This window comes from Cherax quadricarinatus, chromosome 17, assembly GCF_038502225.1.
Source record: "Cherax quadricarinatus isolate ZL_2023a chromosome 17, ASM3850222v1, whole genome shotgun sequence".
In the NCBI taxonomy this organism is placed as follows: Eukaryota; Metazoa; Arthropoda; class Malacostraca; order Decapoda; family Parastacidae; genus Cherax; species Cherax quadricarinatus.
Window position 1 is genome coordinate 47,023,830 of NC_091308.1, and position 25,544 is coordinate 47,049,373.

General features: G+C 42.1%; 1 protein-coding gene across 1 annotated transcript in view; it reads right to left on the reverse strand.

The window, feature by feature from the left end:
• Positions 1-25,544, reverse strand: part of LOC138852834 (uncharacterized) — a 73,263-nt gene that overhangs the window by 31,011 nt on the left and 16,708 nt on the right. Inside the window, exon 4 of the mRNA XM_070086006.1 lies at positions 2,295-2,573. Within this exon, the coding sequence (XP_069942107.1) occupies positions 2,295-2,573 (279 nt within the window). The remainder of the gene's footprint in view (positions 1-2,294; positions 2,574-25,544) is intronic.

Genomic DNA, 25,544 nt, shown 5'->3' on the forward strand with positions numbered 1-25,544 from the left:
ATATATATATATATATATATATATATATATATATATATATATATATAATGTGTTGGGCTGAATATGTAAAACTTGCGATATTAGCTTAAATAGCAACGCTCTTCTTGCCGAATAAGGCAAGCGAAAATTTGTGTACGTAATAATTTCACAAAAATGATTCTGAACTTAACGAAAAAATATATTTCATTGTGTTTATTAAATTATTGTAAACTTATCTAAAAAATATTTACCTGGATTACGCAAAATTAAATTGCGCTAGTTATAATAAGGTTAGGTAAGTTTTCTAGGTTCTTTAGGTACAAAATTATTAATTTTTGCATTAACATAAATTAAAAAAATATATCTTTAAACGTATAAGAGAAAATTTTAGAAAGGACTTAATTTTAAATGAGTTCTTGCTAATTGACCAGTTTTGCGTATTCGGAACTACATTATATACAATAATCGCGAACGAGCTCTAGACCTTTCGTCTTGCAATCAACACATCATCAGGAGCTTGCCATGTTGCAGAAGTGAGTAGGAAGTCCAGGTAGAGTTGTTCAGGAGAACGGTTCTAGTTAGAATAAGGGAGATGGTGCAAGACAGACCAGCCCATAAGCACTGATACTGTAGTAATGACTTAGTGAACGTGACATTAGTGACAGGACAGTTATAAAAAATTCGGCCAGACTTCGATACGATATGACTTTAAATTCTGAATAGAGATATATCTGGTAATTGCCTTGAAAAAATTCCGTAATATTAAGGAAAATGGGTTTAAAGCAAGAGGCAGACGTCCATAATTTATCTATCCCAGCCAACTCTTTGGCAGACGAAGGTCTATCACAAAAAAGACGCAGGAAAATAGGCCCTAATTCACTGGTAGGAAACAACGACACTTAAGACAATCCAAAGCATTCATATAGGAATCTGGCTTCAGGTTATGCATGACAGCCTCAATTATAAACAATCGAGTTTGAACAATCCAAAACTATTATATAATGAATGTTTTTCATATTTTATAATAGCGGGGTAGGACAGATAAATTCTCACTGTATGGGAGAACCAGCACATTTTTGATCTGAGATGTTATCCTGGGTTCAGTCCTATGAAAAGTTTTCCTGGCTGTCAGCAAAGCAGTTTCTATAACCTCCTATGGGTACGGTTGTTTTGTAGCAATATCAAAGATTTTCCTAATTTCCTCATCAGAAACTCCCGTTCTGCACACTCGACAGGCTCTCAGAAACATATTGAAAAAGACACTCCTTTTCACTCTTGTTTTATGGTTAGAGTAGTAGTGGATGTATGAGCACACATTAGTGGCCTTCCTATATACCGTAAACTTGAATTTTCTATCAACCCGGTGGATCAGAACATCTAAAATGGAAGTTTGAAGACCACTTCTTTCTCCACGGTGAGTTTAATAGACGGGACAAGAGTAACATTATCTTAGTGTACACGAAGCAACACTAACATTGTCTAAGCTAAGACTACACTAATACTAACATTGTCTAAGCTAAGACTACACTAATACTAACATTGTCTAAGCTAAGACTATACTAATACTAACATTGTCTAAGCTAAGACTACACTAATACTAACATTGTCTAAGCTAAGACTACACTAATACTAACATTGTCTAAGCTAAGACTACACTAATACTAACATTGTCTAAGCTAAGACTACACTTATACTAACATTGTCTAAGCTAAGACTACACTAATACTAACATTGTCTAAGCTAAGACTACACTAATACTAACATTGTCTAAGCTAAGACTACACTAATACTAACATTGTCTAAGCTAAGACTACACTACTACTAACATTGTCTAAGCTAAGACTACACTGAGTAATATTAACACTGTCTAAGATAAAAGTAACAAAGTCAAAACATTAATTTAACAAAAACTTTCAAATATCTCCTCTTAAACAAACTGAATAAAAAAAAAAAACTTAATTTCCACCATCAATTAGTAAAAAATAAATAGGTGTTTAACAACGTCTTACAGAGAGTTAGCTTAGTTTTGACTGCATGTAAGTCACTGCATGTAAGTCACTGCATGTAACTCACTACATGTAACTCACTGCATGTAAGTCACTGCATGTAAGTCACTGCATGTAAGTCACTGCATATAAGTCACTGCATATAAGTCACTGCATATAAGTCACTGCATATAAGTCACTGCATGTAACTCACTGCATGTAACTCACTGTATGTCACTGCATGCATGCAGAATTTCAGAAGGTGGAGGATACAGGAAGTGTTTCAGGGCTACTCGGAAGGTACTCCTGGAGGCGGAGTATATGACCCACCTGCCGAGGTGCATCGATTACTGATGACCAGGGTATCAGTAGTGGAGCAGCCTACAGAGAGGGAGGTGTAGGGCAAACCTTCGCAGTCAGAGTTGTGGTGGCTGGTGGCCACCTCCACGCTACCTCCCACGCCGCCTCCGCCGGATCCTCCGCTTCCTCTGGAGGTGGACGCGGCGGCAGACGCACCGATGCCACCGCCGCCGCCTCCAGAAGCGCCGGTTCCTCCTATAACTTCGTAGCGGCCCGTCCCTGGACACTGCCTGCTCTCAGCACTGCTACCTGTGTGGGAGAGGAAATCAGTGAAATTACTCAAATCTCCTAGGCGTAATTACCTCTCTGAACCTGTGGGGAGTGAAAGAGAGTTGTCATTACACACACACACACACACATATATATATATATATATATATATATATATATATATATATATATATATATATATATATATATATATATATATATATATATATATATATATATATTTCTTTCAACACACCGGCCGTATCCCACCGAGGCGGGGTGGCCCAAAAGTAAAAACGAAAGTTTCTCCTTTTACATTTTGTAATATATAGAGGAGAAGGGGTTACTAGCCCCTTGCTCCTGGCATTTTAGTCGCCTCTTACAACACGCATGGCTTACGGAGGAAGTATTCTGTTTCACTTCCTCATGGAGGTAAGAGGAAATAAACAAGAACAAGAATTAGTAAGAAAATAGAAGAAAACCCAGAGGGGTGTGTATATATATGCTTGTACATGTATGTGTAGTGTGACCTAAGTGTAAGTAGACGTAGCAGGACGTACCTGAAACCTTGCATGTTTATGAGACAGAAAAATGGACACCAGCAATCCTACTAACATGTAAAACAATTACAGGCTTTCGTGTTACACTCACTTGGCAGGACGGTAGTACCTCTATGGGCGGTTGCTGTCTACCAACCTACTACCTATAATATATATATATATATATATATATATATATATATATATATATATATATATATATATATATATATATATATATATATATATATATATATATATATATATATATATATATATATATATATATATATATATATATATATATATATATATATATATATATATATATATATATATATATATATATCCATACGTTCTGTGTGTAAACCAAGAACCAACATGGTTTACGCGGGCCAGTTTCGGCAGACATCATCGTGAGTATCCACCGGAGATCACAGAGTTGTGACAATCCTCTGCATCAGACCGTTGCTTCTGTATCAGTGAAAGTGCCCGGTGGCCTGGTGGCTAAAGCTCCCGCTTCACACACGGAGGGCCCGGGTTCGATTCCCGGCGGGTGGAAACATTCGACACGTTTCCTTACAACTGTTGTCCTGTTCACCTAGCAGCAAATAGGTACCTGGGTGTTAGTCGACTGGTGTGGGTCGCATCCTGGGGGACAAGATTAAGGACCCCAATGGAAATAAGTTAGACAGTCCTCGATGACGCACTGACTATCCTGGGTGGCTAACCCTCCGGGGTTAAAAATCCGAACGAAATCTTATCTTATCTTGCATGTTGGGATTTGGGCAGTAGCGGTGGTGAGGGGATCCTGGCAGTGGAGGTGTGGAGGAGGTTTTGTTTACATCTGTGACCGGCCAGGGTCGTGGGTTGGGGGAGGAAGTGGCCGCCCACGACACGGTCATTGGATGGTGAACAGAACACCTCGGTTAAGTGATTAGTGTGCCAAATGGCGAGGGTTTTTTCTAAATGGAACAATAAGTGTATAACAGTTAGCAAAAGTTAGTCAGTGATGTGCATCTTGAGCGAACACACAGGGCCACTACCCCATCCCCCTCATCCCAGCCTAGGCCCACTGACTTCCTGACCAAGGGTGTTGCCGTTTAGTGCCCCACCAATTACAAGTTCCGACGCTCACTACTCCCCCACCCTCATCCCCCATGCATCCATGCTGTCCTTCACCCATCACCCCACAACTGGCGCCCTCCCACCCCCACGATATCAACAATGTCACAAGTAGTCGTGGGTTCCCAGGAATCTTCACGACAGAGCCAAAGCTGTCGTCCACGAGGCATCTGCCGGGTGTGCCACAGGGAATGTGAACTCAATCCCACAACTGGCAACATCCGTGCACACAATGGATGTCAAGGCTCCAGGAGAGCTCCAAATGAGAACAACCAACAGCCTCCCCCAGCAGACAGGGCTGACTTCACCTCTACAGAGGACTTCAAATCTGCAATCAAATTAACATCCACCAGGACTCTGACACACATCCCCAAAGCAGCTCGCCCTCAAGCTGCTAGCAAATTCACTGACCTGAAGAAAGTCAACGATGCTCCTTCAAACAACAGATCCTGGCACAACTTGCTGCTTTTTGGCAATGCCTGTTTGGCTGTCCCACCAAGGAGGGACAAGTCACTAACAACGTGTTATTAGGGCAATAAATGCATTCCCAAGGGATGACAACCTAGGCGACAAACACCCTCCGGGCAAATGCCAACAACAGGACACTCGACGCCTCAAAAATCAGAGCCCAAATTAGCAAAAAAATTGGAGCTCTGAGGCTTATAACCAGTGAGGATACCATCGCTCCCAAGGACGCAAGCACGGCGCAAGCTCTGAAGGACAAACATCCACCCAGGGCTCCCAGTACCAACACTGACCTCCCTGACATTGCAGCAGGCGAAGAACATCTAACCTTACAGGATGCTGATGTGTATAAAGCTGCTATGTCATTTCCACAGGGCTCAGCAGGAGGTTTCACCGGTTTAAGGCCTCAACACTTAAAACAAATACTCAATCCAGCACTTGGTGAGGTTTCAGAGAGGCTACTGTCTGAACTCACCAAATTTTCCAACCTGTGACTGGCTGGCAGAGTCCCAGGGGCCATCAGACCCCTTTTCTTTGGTGCCTCATTGTGCACCCTCCGGAAAAAGGATGGCAGAATCAGACCCATTGCAGTGGGTAACACCCTTCGGCGCCTAGTCGCCAAGGCTGCAGTAAGAAGGGTGAGTCAAGAGGCTGCTGCAATGCTGAAACCAACTCAGCTCGGTTTCGGCGTTCAACAGGGCTGTGAAGCAGCTGCCCACGCAGCACGAGTATAGTATATCAAAAACATGTCCGATGAAAAAGCCTTGGTCAAATTGGACTTTGCCAATGCTTTCAACTCAGAAGGGATGCTGCTCTCCTAGCAGTTTACAGAAACTTCCCTTTCCTTTATCCCTTCATAGAATCGTGTTATAATGTGAACTCCAAACTATTGTTTGGGGACCATGAAATTGACTCATGTGAGGGCATGCAACAGGGGGATCCTCTCGCCCCCTTTCTATTTTGTTTGGTCATCAAGGAAGTCACAGAAGCACCTGGACAATGGTACCCTAGAGGACCTCAGTAAAATTAAAGACATGGGAGAAAGCCTGGGCCTTTCTTTAAACCCCAACAAATGTGAAATAGTTTCTACCAATCAACAGATGATCCAGAATATTAGCGCTGTTTTACCAGGAGTACGAGCCATTGATCCAGCCAATAGCACTCTCCTTGGTGCTCCTCTTGGGTCCAATGCCATCAATCTGATCCTAGAAAAAAAAGTCTCAGACCTCCGGACGATGGAATGAAGGATGAAAGACATTGACACACACGATGCCTTCTACCTACTCACCAGGTGCCTGTCACTCCCAAAACTTACCTACTTTCTGAGATGATCCCCAGCCTTCAGCAGTCCAAAACTCAAGGAATATAACTCTCTCCTTAAGGCCATGCTAGAGAGTGTATTGAATCTTTCCCTTGAAGATGGACAGTGGTTGCAAGCCTCACTTCCGGTCAGGCTTGGAGGGCTAGGAGTACGCAGATCCTCCCAGATTGCTCTACCAGCTTTCCTATCCTCTTCCACAGCATCAAACGAGTTGATAAGACAAATTCTTCCTGATACCCTCAGCGACTCAGCAGGAATAGAAGACCCTAGCTATGCCAGTGCCATCACTGAATGGGGGACTCTTGCTGCTCCAGCACCAAACCCTAGTGCAGCATTGGCTCACAGTCAAGCTGGGATGGCCCGATCGCTGAAAAGGTGCCTGCCAACATGCTTAGGGCTGCAACATCAGATAGGGAGATTGCCCGTCTCCAGGCTGTGAGCGCACCTCACTCTGGGGACTTCCTCCAAACAGTTCACATACCGGCAATGGGAACGCTACTCGACCCTAAGACCCTCCGTATTGCAGTGGCTCTGTGCCTTGCTGCCCCAATTCACACAAAATATACGTGTATTTGCGGTGAAGCAAAAGCAGACCAATACGGTCTACATGGTCTTAACTGTTCCAAAACCAAGGGCTGGCATGCAAGACACAATGAGAACCCTTGCTACAGCTGGATGCCCAGCCGAGAGGGAGCCCCGATCACTAGCAGCCAACAATACCCACAACTCAGCAAACCGCCCCGACTTGATCACCATCTATCCTTGGAAGAATGGCAAGCTCTTAGCATGGGACTATACCTGTGTGTCCACACTGGCTGACACCTATATCCATCACAGTGTGGGGCGAGAGGGAGGAGCTGCTGACCACAGGGAGGAGTACAAGATCAGCAAGTACAGGGACATAAGCCAACAGTATCAATTTGTCTCAGTGGGATCAGAGACCTTGGGATCATGGGGAAAAAAATGCCATACGTTTCCTTAAAGAATTGGGTTCCAGACTCATCGACACCACCAGGGACCCAAGGGCAGCTGCTTTCATGTTCCAGCGCCTCAGCATAGCCATCCAGAGGGGAAATGCTTGCTGCATACTTGGCTCGCATCCAGCCTCGGAGGAGCTGGAGGAAATTCATAATCTTTAATACATTGTGTCATTGTATTCTTGTTTTTTTCTGTAAATGTATTTTGTTTATTAATAAATGTTCACATAGAATATAAAATATATAGGGGGTGGTAGGAGAAGAAAATATTCAAACAGCTCGGGGGAGAACCTTGACTTTTCCCAGAGGTACGTTTGTCTTCTCTGAGGATGAGGGTTCCCATTCCAGCCATAGAGGTGGTACTTCCCTATATATATTATATATATATATATATATATATATATATATATATATATATATATATATATATATATATATATATATATATATATATATATATATATACTGACGTTTTCATTTATAACTTGAGAGCTCCTTAGCTGATCAGTTTCAAATTCTCAACACTGATGTTCTGTAACGAAGTGAAAGTGTTTACAACTACTACAATATGCATTTGATCTTTGGTCAGTTTTATAGACCTAAAAATGGGGTTTTGGTTTTCATGCAATAATTTGAAAAAAAAAAAAAAACTTCTGTTCTAGGCTATAGTTATAGTACCATTGTGATGCTGCATACTCTAAGCCTAACATGAGTCATACATATCTAGAGCCCTGAAGGACTCTTTGTAGCGGTACTTTAATGTAGATCTTAATCTAGACAGACGTGCAAACACCGCCGCTTTTATTCAGCTGTTGTGTCTCGGGTCATGCTTGATATTATGCTAACCCTGAGTTACTTTTTCTTTCCTGGTGCGTGTAGCGTGCTTACCCAGTCTGTATTCTGTGCTTATTTGTCTAGCTCCTTCCCGAGTTTAATAACCTAGTGTTTACTGGGGATGAAGTGATCACCTGTCTGACCATTACTACAGTCGGTTACGGTCTTCTCGTAGCTATACCCTGTCATAAACAATTTTTAAGGGTGTGGACCAGTAAACCAGCGGAAGGCATCAACCTAGCCTATCCTATACCCTGTCTTCTCCGATATATTTCTCCTCATTAGTTTTACATGGTCTACAGACAGGAATACATAAGACTATATATCAGGTATATCGTTTATGCACAATCAGAAAGAGCAAAAAATATTTCCCATTTTCCGTCCAAACATTCCATATAAACTGTCAACCTCGTATTCAGTTTCTTTAGTAATACCAAACCACCTCAACAACCCCTCGTCAACCCTCTGAATAATACTTTTAGTAACTGAACGCTTCCTCCTACTTTTCACATTAACAAATTCTCTGCATAATATTTACGTCACACGACTTGATAACTTGAAGTACTGTTGGAGTGTGAGCAAGGTAACATTTACGAAGGGATTCAGGGAAAACAGCTGGCTGGACTCGAGTCCTAGAGGAGGAGAGTACACTGCCTGCATTTTGAAGGAGGGGTTGGGATATTATAGTTCGGAGAGGCATCTGAGGTGCAGTGACTGCCAACTTCTGGCAAGACAGTGGAGGAGTAAGTAAGAAAGTGTTTTTTATATATCAAGTCATCCTGCCTCGGTGGGAGACGGCTGACCAAGGGAGGTATTTTCCAGTAACTGCACAGAATCCAACAAAATTTGTGCTTACACAGCCTAAACCCATGAAACGTCTCGTCTATTTCACACGATGCATCAGCCAAGATTGATACAAGATTGTTCACATATTGGTACATTTTTATTAAAGCACTAAACTTGTCGGGACCATATATATAGCACTTGTAGAATGGGAGGAATTCAAATTCAATTCAAACAAGGGAAAGAGAGATCAAGTTCCTTGGATAAAGATCCCCTCACTAGCATCAAGGCAAAATTACATAAACAATGCTATAACATTTCAATATTCAATGTGGCAAAATGGCTCCGCCATTAACAATACCAATCTAAGTAGGATACACGACTGTTGAAATTTTGAAGACGATCAGAGAAGCCTCTGTCTAGTTATCACACGGAAACAAAATTTGGGAATAGATTATGTAACAATGTGCACAGGGAATCCAAGCGTGCAAATGGTTCAAGAAATCTTAAGTTAAAAATTTGAAGCCAGCCGAATAAGGCGTTCTCGAGTAATAAAATAAAATTTGAGGTTAAAAAATGCTGAGAATGCTCAGAAAATATGGAATTTTCCCTTCCTTAAACGTAAGAGTACCATAAAAACTAAAAAAAAAAATCATTCTCTTTAAAATTCTCAACAATCATGTTAAAAAAATATTTAAATCCCCCCTTTTTTTTAATTTTTGAAAAAAAAAAAAGTCAAAAAATTGGCAGACATCTTTTCTGAACTTGATATATTACTAGTATGGGTCATAAACTGTCACTGTTAGAGTCGTCTCTGTGATAGCTATGATGTCTAACAATTTTTTCTTCTCTCTTATTTCACTGCACTTGTGATTTCATCTGCATTCGTGTACCAGACTGATTTTTCTTGTATTGACTATGTGGGAAAGGGTGGATAATATTCTTCACCGTGTTATAATCTAAGCACGCATGGGTTATTTGTAGTTGGAGTATGTTGTGATAATGTTGGGTATGTGGGATTTGGAGAGGTGTGGTAAGTTGAGAGTGGATTGGGAAATAGAGGGAATGAGGCATGTGACTGGAAAGAAAGGTGTGAAGGTTAAAACTGAGTGGGATAGAAGTGTGTTGGATGAGAAGAGGAATGTGGGCGAGATAACAGGTGGGAGGATGAGGGAGAGGAAGTTTACTACAAGGAGAATGGATAAAAGAGGATGTAGGCATTACAGAGGAAGATTAAGGGAGGGGGAAGGAGTACTGATACGAGGAACGGAAAGGAGAGATGCCAATAGAGGTGGGGATAAAGAGGAAATAGTGGGGAATATTTTTTTAGTCATAATGAGGGGCCTGGCTGTGATGAAGTGCTGGTGAGGGAGCGACTCCCTCGCTGTCTGCTCTGGCCCATAAAGGAGAGAGGATGGTGGATGTTTTTGAAAACAGCGGCGCGGTTAGGTGCAACCTTCCCATCCTTTCTGTGTCTGCGTCCTTCTATATGATGAACAGTCGCTCTTACTTCTCTTCAAGAGATCGCTGTATAACCCATAAGCACTGAACACTTATTTTTAATAATAATAACAATTCAAGATATTGATCTCGGTTGAAGAAAACATGTTGGTGTTGCCTTCCAACTTGTAGAGTGGCAGAGAATTATTTATGTTTTCCCTCATTATTACAAATATTAACAAATGAAGTTTTATCCTGGACGCGGCTCACAACAGCCTACTAATATTACCAGGAAGTAACCTAGCTGAAAAGTTGGATTTCAGGAAATTCTAAGAACTTGTCAAAAAAGTTCGCATTGAACCCACAAATAGAAAGACTGAGATAAAAATAGGCTTCATTTAATTATCACAAACAATGAAGAATGAAACAAAATAGTTTCCATGACGACCCATGTGTGGAGAACCTAGTAGTCATCATGACGGGTTGTTTAGTAAATCTGAATACAACAATCAGAGAACTGCTTGGGATAGTTTTAATGATAAATTATGTGACATTCCCCGGTAAACTGTCCTTAAAATTCTAGACCCAAACTAATCATACAAGATCTGTATAAAATATCCTCTGCGACAGCCTCAAAAAAAAAAAAAAAAAAAAAAAGAGATCAGACACTGAGCTAAAACAAAGAAAGAATGATGCTGAACGGTTTAATTAACTGCAAACATTAAAACTAGAAAAAGAGACTATTCCGAGAAATTGTCGATATAGCACAGAAATAAAGACAAAAAAATTATATCAAAAGAAACCCAAAAGGGTAAAAAATCATTAATAAAATTGTGAAAAAATACAAAAATATTTTTTATATATGCAAAATGCAGGCCAAAACCTTTTTTCAATAATGGCTCTCTCCACAAAAAAAGTCATACACAGTGGACGACACAGCAATGTCTGAATCAATATTCGCTTAATGAAGACCCATACATTTCTGTCTCATTTTATTTTTTGCACTCCATACAAATTATATATCTCATTCTTGCACAAATCATCCGGAATTTAAAAAGAAATAAATATGCTCACGCACGCACCACCTAGGGTTTAAAAAGAAAGTGTTGATACAGTCCCACTTCAAAAAAGGGGCAACATAAAAATCACTGACACGGAGCTGAGATACCAGCTTACTGATTTTATGAGGAACCATAAGTCACTCGACCCACCTCCACCTGGTTGTGCAGCAGGACGAACATACCTATCACAACACACCCATCACAACATACCCATCACACCGAGGCTTCGCAAGGAAAATGAAACACTGATGCTATTTACAACGACACTCCAAAAATATCACAAGTGGTGGTAATAAACAAATGTAAAAGCGAGTCTTGGCGAAGTAAAACGAATACTGCACCCCAAGGCACAGTCCTGGGATATTCCTGTTTGTCATCCTTAGAGCAGACATAAATTACACACAAGCACTCCTTAGTCTCATATTTCATGAAGAACACAACAATGTGTGTGAAAGTCTCTTAGGTGGATATTAACGAAGTCATCCAGTGAGCAAATGACAATAAAATGGTGTTCAATAATGACAAATTTCAACTACTTGGAATAGGAAAAATTAATAACTCAAATTTGCGTAAACAGAAATTCTCATATAACGTAAGAAACAGGTAAAAAAATATAAAACCTTCGGAATTATGATGTCAGACGATCAATCATACAGAGAATACAGTAAGACAATTACAGTAAATGCCAGAAAATGAGTATAGATTACAAAAACCTTCAAAATAAAGAAACAATGCCAGTGACGGCATTTTTTAAATTTTCACGCCTTGAATATTGTACTGATGTCATAGTGTCTCTCAAGTCAGCAGAGACAGAAGAGTTGAAAAATTTACTGAGTTCGTTACCGCAAGCATGCAATAAAAAAAAGAAACACACTGGGCGCCCCCTCGGAGCCCTCTGGCTACACTTGGCTCGGAAGAAAAACACACCTAGTAACTGGCTTAGAAAGACACGTGAGCAGACACTAGGACATATTTATTAGAAAACGTTTCGGTCCTGAGACCCTGATATGTCCCAGGTTATTTGTGTATTGTTCCAGTCACGGCCCTGTGTCTTTTTGTTATGTCCTAGTGTTTGTTCATGTATCTTTCTAAACCAATTTGTCGGTATCTATTACCAAGGTTTATACCACACCTAATAATATATACATAGAACAAATTTGCCAATCTCATCCCTAGTGTGCGCACAACCACAATAATTATTGAAGCGAGAAATTTGCAAGCAAGTGTAGGCTAAACGAGGTGAAAAAGGAGGATCATCATGGGCACAATTATAGAAAACTGTGTTAATATTTGTGGTCCGAAACTGTTTAACCAATTACCAACAAATATCAGAAATACTGTTGGATCGAAGGTTGATGTTTTCAGGTGGAAACTGGACCCCTGTCTCCTGCAAGTGTCTGTTTAGGTTATAACTGTGCGTCTTTGGGCCGGGAGCAGCAACAGCCTGGTTGACCAAGCGGTCAACTGGGAATCCTGACGTGGGTTGAGGTCTCAAAACGGCTCACATGTAACTATTCAGGAACCTATTTACTATGACGTGAACAGAAGTAACAGGTATGAGGGGAATTTTCAACCGCTTTCATCCTGCCTCTGAATTGCTCCCGGGTTAGTTGAATGTTAAACTGCTCTCACCACTGGTGTGTGTGTGTGTGTGTGTGTGTGTGTGTGTGAACTCACCTATTTGTGGTTGCAGGGGTCGATACTCAGCTCCTGGCCCCGCCTCTTCACTGGTCGTTACTAGGTCACTCATCCTGCTCGATGAGCTTTATCATACCTCTTCTTAAAGCTATGCATGAATCCTGCCTCCACTACATCATTTCCCAGACTATTCCACTTCCTGACAACTTCGTGACTGAAGAAATACTTCCTAACATCCCTGTGATTCATCTGAGTCTTCAACATCCAATTGTGACCCTTTGTTGCTGTGTCCCATCTCTGGACAATCCCTTCTCTGTCCACCTTGTCGTTTCCTCTCAGTATTTTGTATGTCGGTATCATATCCTATCCTATCTCTCCTGTCCTCCAGTGTCGTCAGGTCGATTTCCCTTAACCTCTCCTCGTATGACAAGCCCCTTAGCTCCGGGACTAGTCTTGTTTCCAACCTTTGCACTTTCTCTAATTTCCTTACGTGCTTGGCAAGGTATGGGTTCCAAAATGGTGCTGCATACTCCAATATAGGCCTGACGTACACGGTGTACAGGGCTCTGAACGATTCCTTAATGAGATGTCGGAACGCTATTCTCAGGTTTGCCAGGCGCCCATATGCTGCAGCAGTTATTTGGTTGATGTGCGCTTCAGGAGATGTGCCCGGTGTTATACTCACCCCAAGATCCTTTTCCTTGAGTGAGGTTTGTAGTTTCTGCCCCCCCCTAGACTGTACTCTGTCTGCGGTCTTCTTTGCCCTTCCCCAATCTTCATGACTTTGCACTTGGTGGGGTTGAACTCCAGGAGCCAATTTCTGGACCAGGTCTGCAGCCTGTCCAGATCTCTTTGTAGTTCTGCCTGGTCCTCGTCCGACTGAATTCTTCTCATTAACTTCACATTATCTGCACACAGGGAGACTTCTGAGTCTATTCCTTCCATCATGTCGTTTACATACACCAGAAGCAGCACTGGTCCTAGGACTGACCTCTGTGGAACCCCGCTGTCACAGACGCCCACTCTGACACCTGGTCACGTACCATTACTCACTGATGTCTTCGCGACAGGTATTTCCTGATCCACTGCAGTGCCTTCCCTGTTATACCTGCCTGGTCCTCCATCTTTTGCACTAATCTCTTGCGTGGAACTGTGTCAAAAGCCTTCTTACAGTCCATGAAAACGCAATCTACCCACCCCTCTCTCTCTTGTCTTACTGCTGTCACCCTGTCATTGAACTCCAGTAGATTTGTGACACAGGAGTTCCCGTCCCTGAAACCATGCTGATAGTCGTTAAGCCCATTCCTTTCTAGGTGTTCCACCACTCTTCTCCTGATAACCTTCTCCATGACTTGGCATACTATACACGTCAGTGACACTGGTCTGTAGTTTAATGCTTCGTGTCTGTCTCCTTTTTTTAAAAATTGGGACTACATTTGCTATTTCCCATACCTCAGGCAGTCGCCCTGTTTCGATAGACGTGTTGAAGATTATTGTTAGTGGTACACATAGCACCTCTGCTCCCTCTCTCAGGACTCATGCAGAGATGTTATCCGGCCCCATCGTCTCTGCGGTATCTAGCTTGCTTATATGTATGTATTGTGTCCAACACTTGATGGTGTACCCCACCTCTCCATCTTTCTGGAGTCCGTTCTGTCTCCTCTGTGAATACTTCAATCTCATGCTGAACTCCTCACATACTTCACGGTCGTTTCTTGTGATCTCCCCTTCCTTCCTCAGCCTGATTACTTGGTCCTTGACTGTTGTTTTCCTCCTGATGTGGCTGTACAACAGCTTCGGGTCAGATTTGGCTTTCGCTGCTATGTCATTTTCGTATCGTCATTGGGCCTCCTTTCTTACCTGTGTATATTCATTTCTGGCTCTAAGACAAGGGCTCATCCTGGCCTTCTCGTCATTTCTGTTACCCTTGGGTACAAACCTCTCCTCAGCTTCCTTCCCTGTTGTTGTCACATATTCCATCATCTCATTCACTGACTTCCTTGCCAGTTCTCTGTCCCACTGAACCTCGTGCAGAAAATTCTTCATGCCTGTGTAGTCCCATCTCTTGTAGTTTGGCTTCATTCGATTGCCCTTTCTGTTTCTCTCTCCACTTGTAACTCTACTATGTATTCGAAACTCAGAACCACGTCGTCACTGGTCCCGAGGGGTCTTTCGTATGTGATGTCCTCAATATCTACACTACTCAAGGTGAATACTAATTCCAGTCTTGCTGGTTCGTCCTCTCCCCTCCCTGTTTGGTAGTGTCCCTTACGTATTGGTACATGAGGTTTTCCAGTCCCACATTCATCATCTTAGCCCTCCACGTTTCTGGGCCCCCATGTGGCTCCAGGTTCTCCCAATCAATTTCCTTGTTATTGAAGTTACCAATAATCAGTAGGTTTGCCCTGCTCACATGAACCCTTCTGGCCACTTCAGCCGGTGTATCGCTCTGTTACTCTCGTCATATTCTTGCCTTGACGTCCTGCTGTTCTGTGGTGTGTGTACTCACCTAGTTGAGGTTGCAGGGGTCGAGTCCAACCTCCTGGCCCCGCCTCTTTACTGGTCGCTACTGTATGTGTGTGTGTGTGTGTGTTTGTGTGTATTTTCCTACTTGGTAGATAAGACACGCAGGCAACATTTAGGCAACTTTATTCCGAAACGTTTCGCCTACACAGTGGGCTTCTTCAGTCGAGTACAGAAAGTAGGCAAGAGCAGTAGAGATGTGAAGACGATGTAATCAGTCCATCACCCTTGAAGTCGTAGATTTGAGGTTGTCAGTCCCTCAGCCTGGAGAAGCTCTGTTCCATAGTCAGGAACTATCTGAAGATCAAGCGACAGTGCGGAGACTTAAATACTGTCGGAAGGAGAGGTGCATAGTAGTAGTAGTAGTGAGAATGTAGCCACTGAGAGGTCAGGTCCCTCTCAGATCCAACACTTCTCACTTGAAAAGCTTGTCCAAGGTGTTTTCTGGACCAAGATGCCATGTGTTGCAGTGTCTGACAAGTTGAACATCAAAATGGTATACAATACCGACAGGTTGTTAGGTAAGACACATATGCAACAGTTAGACAACTTTATTCCGAAACGCTTCGCCTACACAGTAGGCTTCTTCAGTCGAATACAGAAAGTAGGCAGGAACAGTAGAGATGTGAAGACGATGTAATCAGCCCATCACCCTTGAAGTCGTAGAATTTGAGGTTGTCAGTCCCTCAGCCTGGAGAAGTTCTGTTCCAAAGTCTGGAACTAACTTCTGGAACAGAACTTCTCCAGGCTGAGGGACTGACAACCTCAAATCTACGACTTCAAATGTGATGGACTGATTACATCGTCTTCACATCTCTACTGCTCCTGCCTACTTTCTGTATTCGACTGAAGAAGCCTACTGTGTAGGCGAAACGTTTCGGAATAAAGTTGCCTAACTGTTGCCTGTGTGTCTTATCTACCAACCTGTCGGTATTGTATACCATTTGATAATCATTTTCCTACTTACATTCACCTAATTGTATCTAAAGAAGTTGATCTCTAGCTGCTGAACCCCCAGCTTCGCATTACCCAGCTTTACCTTTTGCTGTCCTTTCTTGGCCTCTAACATACCTGCTGTTTGTGTTGAAAATGTTAAAAAATACCGACAGGTTGATAATTAAGCCACATGTGCAACAGTTGGGTATCTATTGATAAAACGTTTCGCCTACACAGCAGGCTTCTTCGTGCAAATATAGAGGGAGCAGGTGTGGTAGTAAAATATAAATGATGTAATCAATCCATCAGTCCTGAGGGACTGACCACCTCAGTTGTTCCTCATTGTTTCCCACCTTCTCCATGATAAATTAGACACATGTGCAACGTTTGGGCATCTCTATTCTGTAGACGTTTCGCCAACCAGTGGCTTTATCAGAAGACTAAAGAGGTAGAAGATGAAGTAATCAGTCCCTCAGTCTAGGAGCAATTGCTCAGTTTCTATCATTTTATATTTGTGAGAATTTTAGAAATTTTAGAAATTATATTCAGTCTCTTCTGGTTCTGAGGTTTTCACTAAAATACAAAAATATACCTATTCTAACCTGTGAATATTAAATTGGTATGCAATGCCGATAGGTTGATAAGACACATTTGCAACAGTCAGGTAGCTTTATTCCGAAACGTGTCGCCTGCACAGTAGGCTTCTTCAGTCGAGTACAGAGGAGTGAGCAGTAGAAGAGATACATAGACGATGTCATCAGTCCATCACCTACTGTGTAGGCGAAACGTTTCGAAATAAAGATGCCTAACTGTTGCAAATTGGCCTTATTTTAACCTGTCTTCGTATCCCAGAACTCAGTGTTCCTAGAAAACCCCTGAGCTTCCATTTTAAGTTTCCTGGAATAGGGTAAAGATTCATTCCAGTGTCACTTGTTCCAGTACTGGTTTCCTGCATGTCGTCTACACTTATCTGAATGTCACCTTTTCCAGATTCCTGAAATCTATGATAAAATTTGAAAAGTGCCACCAACGTTATTTTTCTGATGTTTGCCTCACGCGAAATGTTTTGTGTGATGTCATATTATAAGTTCCTATCTCCTTCGTTTTTTTTTTCTTAATGTGCGACATGGACATGCCAGGATGAGCCTGTAGTCCAGTTTCAGTGCTCCTTCTTTCTTATGTTCATTTCGGTGATACTCATCGTTTGGCTTCCTTCCTCCTGAAGTCATCCTCACAACCTCGTATTTCTTGACACTGATATCAGGGAGCCACTTACTGGCTAATTCCTGTAACTTGTTAAAATCATCCTCTATCATCATTAAATTCGTTTCAATCCAAACACTGCACGCAAGAGTTCACTTGGTAGATCATCTACAACTACACATATACCAAGAAAAGAATAGATTAAGGAAATGACCCCTGTGGTAATCCACCTTTCTCTTCTATCCTTCTTGACACGTTTCTCTCACTGTGACTGTCTCGCAAGGTTGAAATTACATTCTCTTTTCCACTGAAGTCCTCTTCTGTATTTATCTTTGCATACTACTCTCAAATTAGGTACGGGAAAATAATGAACTGATAGCTTACAGTTACGCTTTCATTCTCTTTAATATTTCATTATATGATTTAATTATATCAGGCATAATTTTAATTTCTGCAAACGATCCTGCATATTCCTTTTGTTTCCCATTTCTATTCAGGGCTAGTCAAGTCACCTAAGCTGAAAATATGTCACTTTGAAAGATAGAATGAAAAAAGTTTTCTTTAATCTCTGTTGCCAATTACATTTCTTGACAAGAGAGATCGCCCTTTTTTAAAGGATTTTATGAGAATCATAAAATTGACAGTATTGACAGTAGAAATATTGACAGTAGAAAATCTGAATGAAAAGAGGCCTTAAAAATAATAAGATTTAAAAAAGTATAATCGAATGAAATGAATTGTAAATAAAGCATGTTAGACTATTGTTACTTGTTACTGTAGTGATCATCAGCTGGGTGACACAGACCTTGCCTCAGCTGGGTGACACAAACCTTGCCTCAGCTGGGTGACACAAACCTTGCCTCAGCTGGGTGACACAGACCTTGCCTCAGCTGGGTGACACAAACCTTGCTTCAGCTGGGTGACACAAACCTTGCTTCAGCTGGGTGACACAAACCTTGCTTCAGGTGGGTGACACAAACCTTGCCTCAGCTGGGTGACACAATCCTTGCTTCAGCTGAGACACATTAGCTTTCCCTCAGATGGAGAACACTGACCTTCCCTCAGCTGGAGAACACAAACCTTCCCTCAGCTGGAGAACACAAACCTTCCCTCAGCTGGAGAACACAGGCCTTCCCTCAGCTGGAGAACACAAACCTTCCCTCAGCTGGAGAACACAGGCCTTCCCTCAGCTGGAGAACACAAACCTTCCCTCAGCTGGAGAACACAAACCTTCCCTCAGCTGGAGAACACAAACCTTCCCTCAGTTGGAGAACACAGGCCTTCCCTCAGCTGGAGAACACAAACCTTCCCTCAGCTGGAGAACACAAACCTTCCCTCAGCTGGAGAACACAAACCTTCCCTCAGCTGGACAGCACAAGCCTTCCCTCAGCTGGAGAACACAAGCCTTCCCTCAGCCGGAGAACACAAACCTTCCCTCAGCTGGAGAACACAGACCTTCCCTCAGTTGGAGAACACAGGCCTTCCCTCAGCTGGAGAACACAAACCTTCCCTCAGCTGGAGAACACAAACCTTCCCTCAGCTGGAGAACACAAACCTTCCCTCAGCTGGAGAACACAAACCTTCCCTCAGCTGGACAGCACAAGCCTTCCCTCAGCTGGAGAACACAAGCCTTCCCTCAGCCGGAGAACACAAACCTTCCCTCAGCTGGAGAACACAAACCTTCCCTCAGCTGGAGAACACAAACCTTCCCTCAGCTGGAGAACACAAACCTTTCCTCAGCTGGAGAACACAAACCTTTCCTCAGCTGGAGAACACAGACCTTCCCTCAGCTGGACAGCACAAGCCTTCCCTCAGCTGGAGAACACAAGCCTTCCCTCAGCCGGAGAACACAAACCTTCCCTCAGCTGGAGAACACAAACCTTCCCTCAGCTGGAGAACACAAACCTTCCCTCAGCTGGAGAACACAAACCTTTCCTCAGCTGGAGAACACAAACCTTTCCTCAGCTGGAGAACACAGACCTTCCCTCAGCTGGACAGCACAAGCCTTCCCTCAGCTGGAGAACACAAACCTTCCCTCAGCTGGAGAACACAAACCTTCCCTCAGCTGGAGAACACAAACCTTGCCCTCCATACTCTCATGTGCTGGAAACGGTTCACTGGTGAAGATTTGCATCGGCTATCAGGAGAATCTAACCTGTGTCGGAGAATCTAACCGTCGCTCTATCATCTGAGCTCCGTGCACTGTACCGCTCAGCACCTGAGCCACAACGCCTCAGTACATCCAGCTCTTCCTTCTTATATACCTCGCAAGTCCTAGCAAATATTAAATTAAGCGCTGGGACTTATTTTACTTGATTTTTTCTGTTTGTCTACTACCTTGGTTACTAGCAGTCACTGGTAGTCCGTATTTATTTCATCTCAAAATTGCATTTTCTTTGTGTTCCAAATGTATCTATTCTCTAGTAAGACAAGATATATAATATTCATTACGAATGCTACATAATTTTAATTTATGTCAGTCATTTGGATTTTTGTAGACTGGGAGAGCAGGCTGTGTTTGTTTGTTTGTTGTAATTCTTAAAACAAATGAAATGTGCAGGTTGAGGCAACTTTAATACTGTTATGTTCTGTTGTGTGTGTGTGTGTGTGTGTGTGTGTGTGTGTGTGTGTGTGTGTGTGTGTGTGTGTGTGTGTGTGTGTGTGTGTGTGTGTGTGTGTGTGTGTACAGTCCCTGTTTCAGAGGGACGTTTGCAACCAAGCGTCCCCCTGAACGATTCTGCTGAGATCTCTTACTTATTTCTGCAACAATACAAGCTCCTGATGATGTGTTGATTGCAATACGAAAGTCCTAGAGCTACTATTCAACTCCCTTTATGGCTGCTTTGCAACTTTCTCCTATATTTATAATTTTACAGGATGCACAGATATGCTAGATTTTTCTCTGTAGTTTACACAAACATAAATAACGTTGTGTACCCAAGTATGCAAATACTAGCCTAGGGTACAAGGCTAGGTTTGTGCAGTGAGATTCACGGTGGCAAGCTACGAGGCGCTGCACCATACTTCTTCATGTACTCCACAGCCACCAATAAATTCATCCAGTATATTGTTCAGTATATCTACAACAGTGTTTCTCGCCCCTTTCAACTATTCAGAAGACTACTCCCATTGTACCGAATAGGTAAAATTGGTCAATTAGCAAGAACTCTTTTAAAATTAAGTCCTTTCTAAAACTTTCTCTTATACGTTTAAAGATATATATATTTTTTATGTTAATATTAGTAAAAATTAATAATTCTGTACCAAAAGAACCTTAGAAAACTTACCTAACCTTATTATAAGAAGCGCAATTAAATTTAGCCTAATCCAGCTATATTTTAGATAGGTTTACACTAATTTAATGCGAAATTATACCATACACAAATTTTCGCTTGCCTTATTCGGCAAGAAGAGCGTTGCTATTTGAGCCAAAATCGCAAGTTATCAGCAAATTGAGATATTATTAGCAAATTTTGTTGAAAATAAGAAAAAGTTTGGAAGTGAGATTAATAAGTTGAGGAAGCCTAGAGAACCAATGAATTTGTTAGTTAAAAATAGGAGAGGAGAGTTATTAAATGGAGAGTTAGAGGTATCGGGAAGATGGAGGGAATATTCTGATGAACTGTTAAATGAATATGACAATGGTATATAATGCCGACAAGTTGGTAAGTAAGACACACATGCAGCAGTTAAGTATCTTTATTACGAAACGTTTCGCCTACACAATAGGCTTCTTTAGTCGAATACAGAAGAGTTTAGCAGAAGCAATAGAGATGTGAAGATGTAATCAGTACATCACCCTTGAAGGCGTAGTTTTGAGGTGGTCAGTCCCTCAGCCTGGAGAAGAGTTATGTTCCATAGTCTGAAACACTGTTTCAGACTATGGAGACAACTCTTGGAACAGTGTTCCAGACTATGGATCATAACTTCTCCAGGCTGAGGGACTGACCACCTCAAAACTACGTTTTTCAAGGGTAATGGACTGATTACATCTTCACATCTCAACTGCTTCTGCTAAACTCTTCTGTATTCGACTAAAGAAGCCTACTGTGTAGGCGAAACGTTTCGTAATAAAGATACTTAACTATTAAGTGTTGATGAAGATAAGGAGGCTGTGATTTTGTGTATAGGGCAAGGAGGAATAACATCTTATAGGAGTGAGGAAGAGCCAGTTGTGAGTGTGGGGGAAGTGCGTGAGGCAGTGGGTAGACTGAAAGGGGGTGAGACAGCTGGGATTGATGGGATAAAGAGAGAAATGTTAAAAGCAGGTGGGGATATACTTTTGGAGTGGTTGGTGCTATTATTTAATAAATGTATGGAAGAAGGTAGGTACCTAGGGATTGGCAGAGAGCATGCATAGTTCCTTTGTATAAAGGTAAAGGGGACAAAAGAGAGTGTAAAAATTATAGGTAAAGTGTATGGAGTTATTATTGAAAGAATTAAGAGTAAGACGGAGAGCAGGATAGCAGATGAACAAGGAGGCTTTATGAAGGGTAGGAGGTGTGTAGACCAGGTGTTTACAGTGAAACATATAAATGAACAGTATTTAGGTAAGGCTAAAAAGGCTTTTGTGGCATTTATGGATTTGGAAAAGGCTTTTGACAGGGGTTGACAGGAGAGCAATGTGGCAGATGTTGCAAATGTATGGTACAGGAGGTAGGTTACTGAAAGCAGTGATAAGTTTTTACGAGGATAGTGAGGCTCAGGTTAGAGTATGTAGGAGAGAGGGAGATTATTTCCCAGTAAAAGTAGGCCTTAGACAAGGATGTGTGATGTTACCATGGTTGTTCAATATATTTATATATGGGGTTGTAAGAAAAATGAATGCTCTGGTGTTGGCGAGAGGTGTGGGGTTAAAAGATAATCTAACACAAAGTGGGAGTTGTCACAGTTGCTCTTTGCTGATGACACTGTGCTTTTGGGAAATTCTGAAGAGAATTTGCAGAGGTTGGTGGATAAGTTTGGTAGGGTATGTGAAAGAAGGAAATTAAAAGTGAATATAGGAAAGAGTAAGGTGATGAAGATAACAAAAAAATAGGTAGCGAAAGATTGGATATCAGATTGGAGGGTGAGAGTTTGGAGGAGGTGAATGTATTCATATATTTCGGAGTGGACGTGTTAGCAGATGGGTCTATGAAAGACGAGGTGAATCATACAATTGATGAGGGGAAAAGGGTGAGTGGTGCACTGGGGAGTCTGTGGAGACAAAGAACTTTAACTACGGAAGCAGAGGGGAATGTATGAGAGTATAGTTATACCAACGCTCTTATATGGTTGTAAAGCATGGGTGGTGAATGTTGCAACAAGGAGAAGGTTGGAGGCAGTGGAAATATCATGTCTGAGGGCAATGTGTGGCGTGACTATAATGCAGAGATTCCGTAGTTTGGAGATTAGGAGGTGCGGGATTACCAAAACTATTATCCAGAGGGCTGAGGAAGGGTTGTTGAGATGGTTCGGACATGTAGAGAGGCTGGAACAAAATAGAATGACTTTGAGTGTATAAATCTATAGTGGAGGAAAGGCGGGGTAGGGGGTCGGCCTAGGAAAGGTTGGAGGGAGGGGGTAAAGGAGGTTTTGTGTGCGAGGGGCTTGGACTTCTAGCAGGCATGCGTGAGCGTGTTAAGAGCGAATGGGGACATATTGTTTATAGGACTTGACGTGCTGGAGTGTGAGCAAGGTAATATTTATATGAAGGGATTCAGGGAAACCGGCAGGCTGGATTCGAGTCCTGGAGATGGGAAGTACAGTGTCTGCACTCTGAAGGAGGGGTGTTAATGTTGTAGTTTTATAAACAGTAGTGTAAAGCACCACTCTGGCAAGACAGTGATGGAATAAATGATGAAAGTTTTTCCTTTTCGGGCTACCTTGCCTTGGTGGGAGACGACCGATGTGTTAATATAAAATATTGCAGACTCAATGTACATGTGTTTCACATTCGTACAGTTCGTCTCACGATTCGCACCCGTTCCGGGATTTGATGCATATAGTTTGTCTTGCACTGCATCTTTCACGTCACCTTAACAAATGTCTAACCTTGTTACTTGTCTAGAGAAAACTGTACGATTATCATTATGTCAAATCGGGCAGGTTGTGCTGGGTATGAGGCTTGTTGGCCGCTAGCACTCACAGCCTGGTTGACCATATAGACAACACATTAAGTCTGGCTTCACTCCAGGACAAGGAGTCCACTCCTCCAGCTCGGTCGCTGGAATCTGACAACAATTCCTCTGGAAAGAACAAACTTTAATAGTGGGCGTGGCACTATTGATAGCCTAGCTTTAATAATTCCTTCTTACTGGCTTCATTTTTAACTTGCCTCTTGAATTTAATGAAACAATTTCTGTGACCTGATAAAGCTCCTCAGAGAAATGTTCTTCTAATAACAGCAGGTTCTGCAGCTTGAGTCTTTGTCTTCATACTCCTCGGTAATACTCCATTTCATCCAGTTTCTTATATATTTTCCCCCCTGCTTCAAGTTTTCCTAAGCTTCAATTAGTTCTATGCAAATAGCTTCAGCATATAGCTGGGGTTTAATTTCGTGTTTGACACAGCATATTAAATGTTTTCTAACACACGCTGCCGCCCCCTTCTCCTGTTTTATTCTGCTGCTGGAAATAATGCACGTCTCGTAATTAGGTATTCAGTGTGTACTTCCCGAGGGCGTACATTTCTACACAGTTAAGCAATTGCAACTGCATGTATACCTTTGTACAAGTGAGTATACCTTCTTGGTCCATATATCCTGCACTTGTTTCCAGTATGGTAATGTGTAAACTTTCTTAAACAAGTTTTGTAACCCTATTTTTAGAATATTTTCTTAAATCTAAGCATTTTAAATCTATACTGATTACTGTCATCTAAAGCTAGTTTCTCTAGTAGACTAGGTATGTCAAGCCAATTCGGCTCGCCACCTAGAAACTTAGGATATAACTCTTAAGAACTGTTTTGTTCGTGTGTCTAGTTCAGCCTATCAGAAAGTTAGGTTAGGGACCTTATGGAGAGCTTGGAACATCGCTAGATTACGGTACAGTGAGAGGTGATGGTATGGTAAAATTCTTGAAGTTTAGGGTACGAGTTGAGATTAGGACACAAAGCTAGGTTAGGGTACAGTGAGAGGCGAAGTTAGTGAACAAGGTGAGGCTAGGGAACCGAGTTAGGCTGGGATATAAGGCTAGGCTAGCATTCAATTCTAAACCAAGGTACGAGGCCAGGCTAGGATACAAGGCTAGAATAGGATAGCAAACTAGGCTAAGGTAAAAGATAGGAAAGGCTTAGACAGAAGGTTAGGCTAAGGTACAAGACTATTTTGTGGTGAAAGGTTAGACTAGCATACGAGGCTAGACTAGGGAACACGGCTTTTCTAGTTTCCGAGTCTAGACTAGGGAACATGATTATTCTACAGTGCTAAGTTACCGTACAAGTTTAGACTAGGACGTAAAGCACATCTAGGGTACAAGGCTGGACTAGGCTACAAGGCTACGTTATTATATAAGAATAGGCAAGGGCACGAGGCTAGGCTAGCATACGCGGCAAGGTTACCATACAATTCTAGCCCAGGGTAGAAGGCTACGCTATGGTAGAAGACTTGGCTAGTGTACAAGGCTTGGCTAGAGTAGAAACAAGGACAGAAGACTAGGTCAGGGTACAAGACTACTGTAAGGTACAAGGTTAGGCTAGCATACATGGTTAGACTAGGGAACAAGGCTCTTCTAGTTTCCGAGGCTAGGCTAAGGTGCAAAGTTATCCTAGCGTGCAAGGGTAGGCTAAGATACAAGGCGAGGCAAGGGTAAAATGCTTTTCTAGGGAACAAGGCTCAACTAGTGTACAAGTCTAGGCGTGGGTACAAGGCAAGACTAGGATACAAAACTAGGCTACGGTACAAAGCGAGGCTAGGGTATAAGACTAGTCCAGGGTACAAGGCTAAATTAGGGTACAAATCTAAACTATGTAGAAAGTTGTTCTTGGGTATTGATGCTAGTCCAGGGTACAAGGCTATGGTAGGCTACACGGCTATGCTAGGATACAATGCCAGCCTTGACCACAATACTAGACTAGGTTAGAAAGCTCTTCTGTGGTATACGAATTATCTAAGATACAAGTGGACTAGGGTTCAAAACTAGGCAAGGGTACAAGGCTATGCTAGGATACAGTGCTAAGTAAGAATG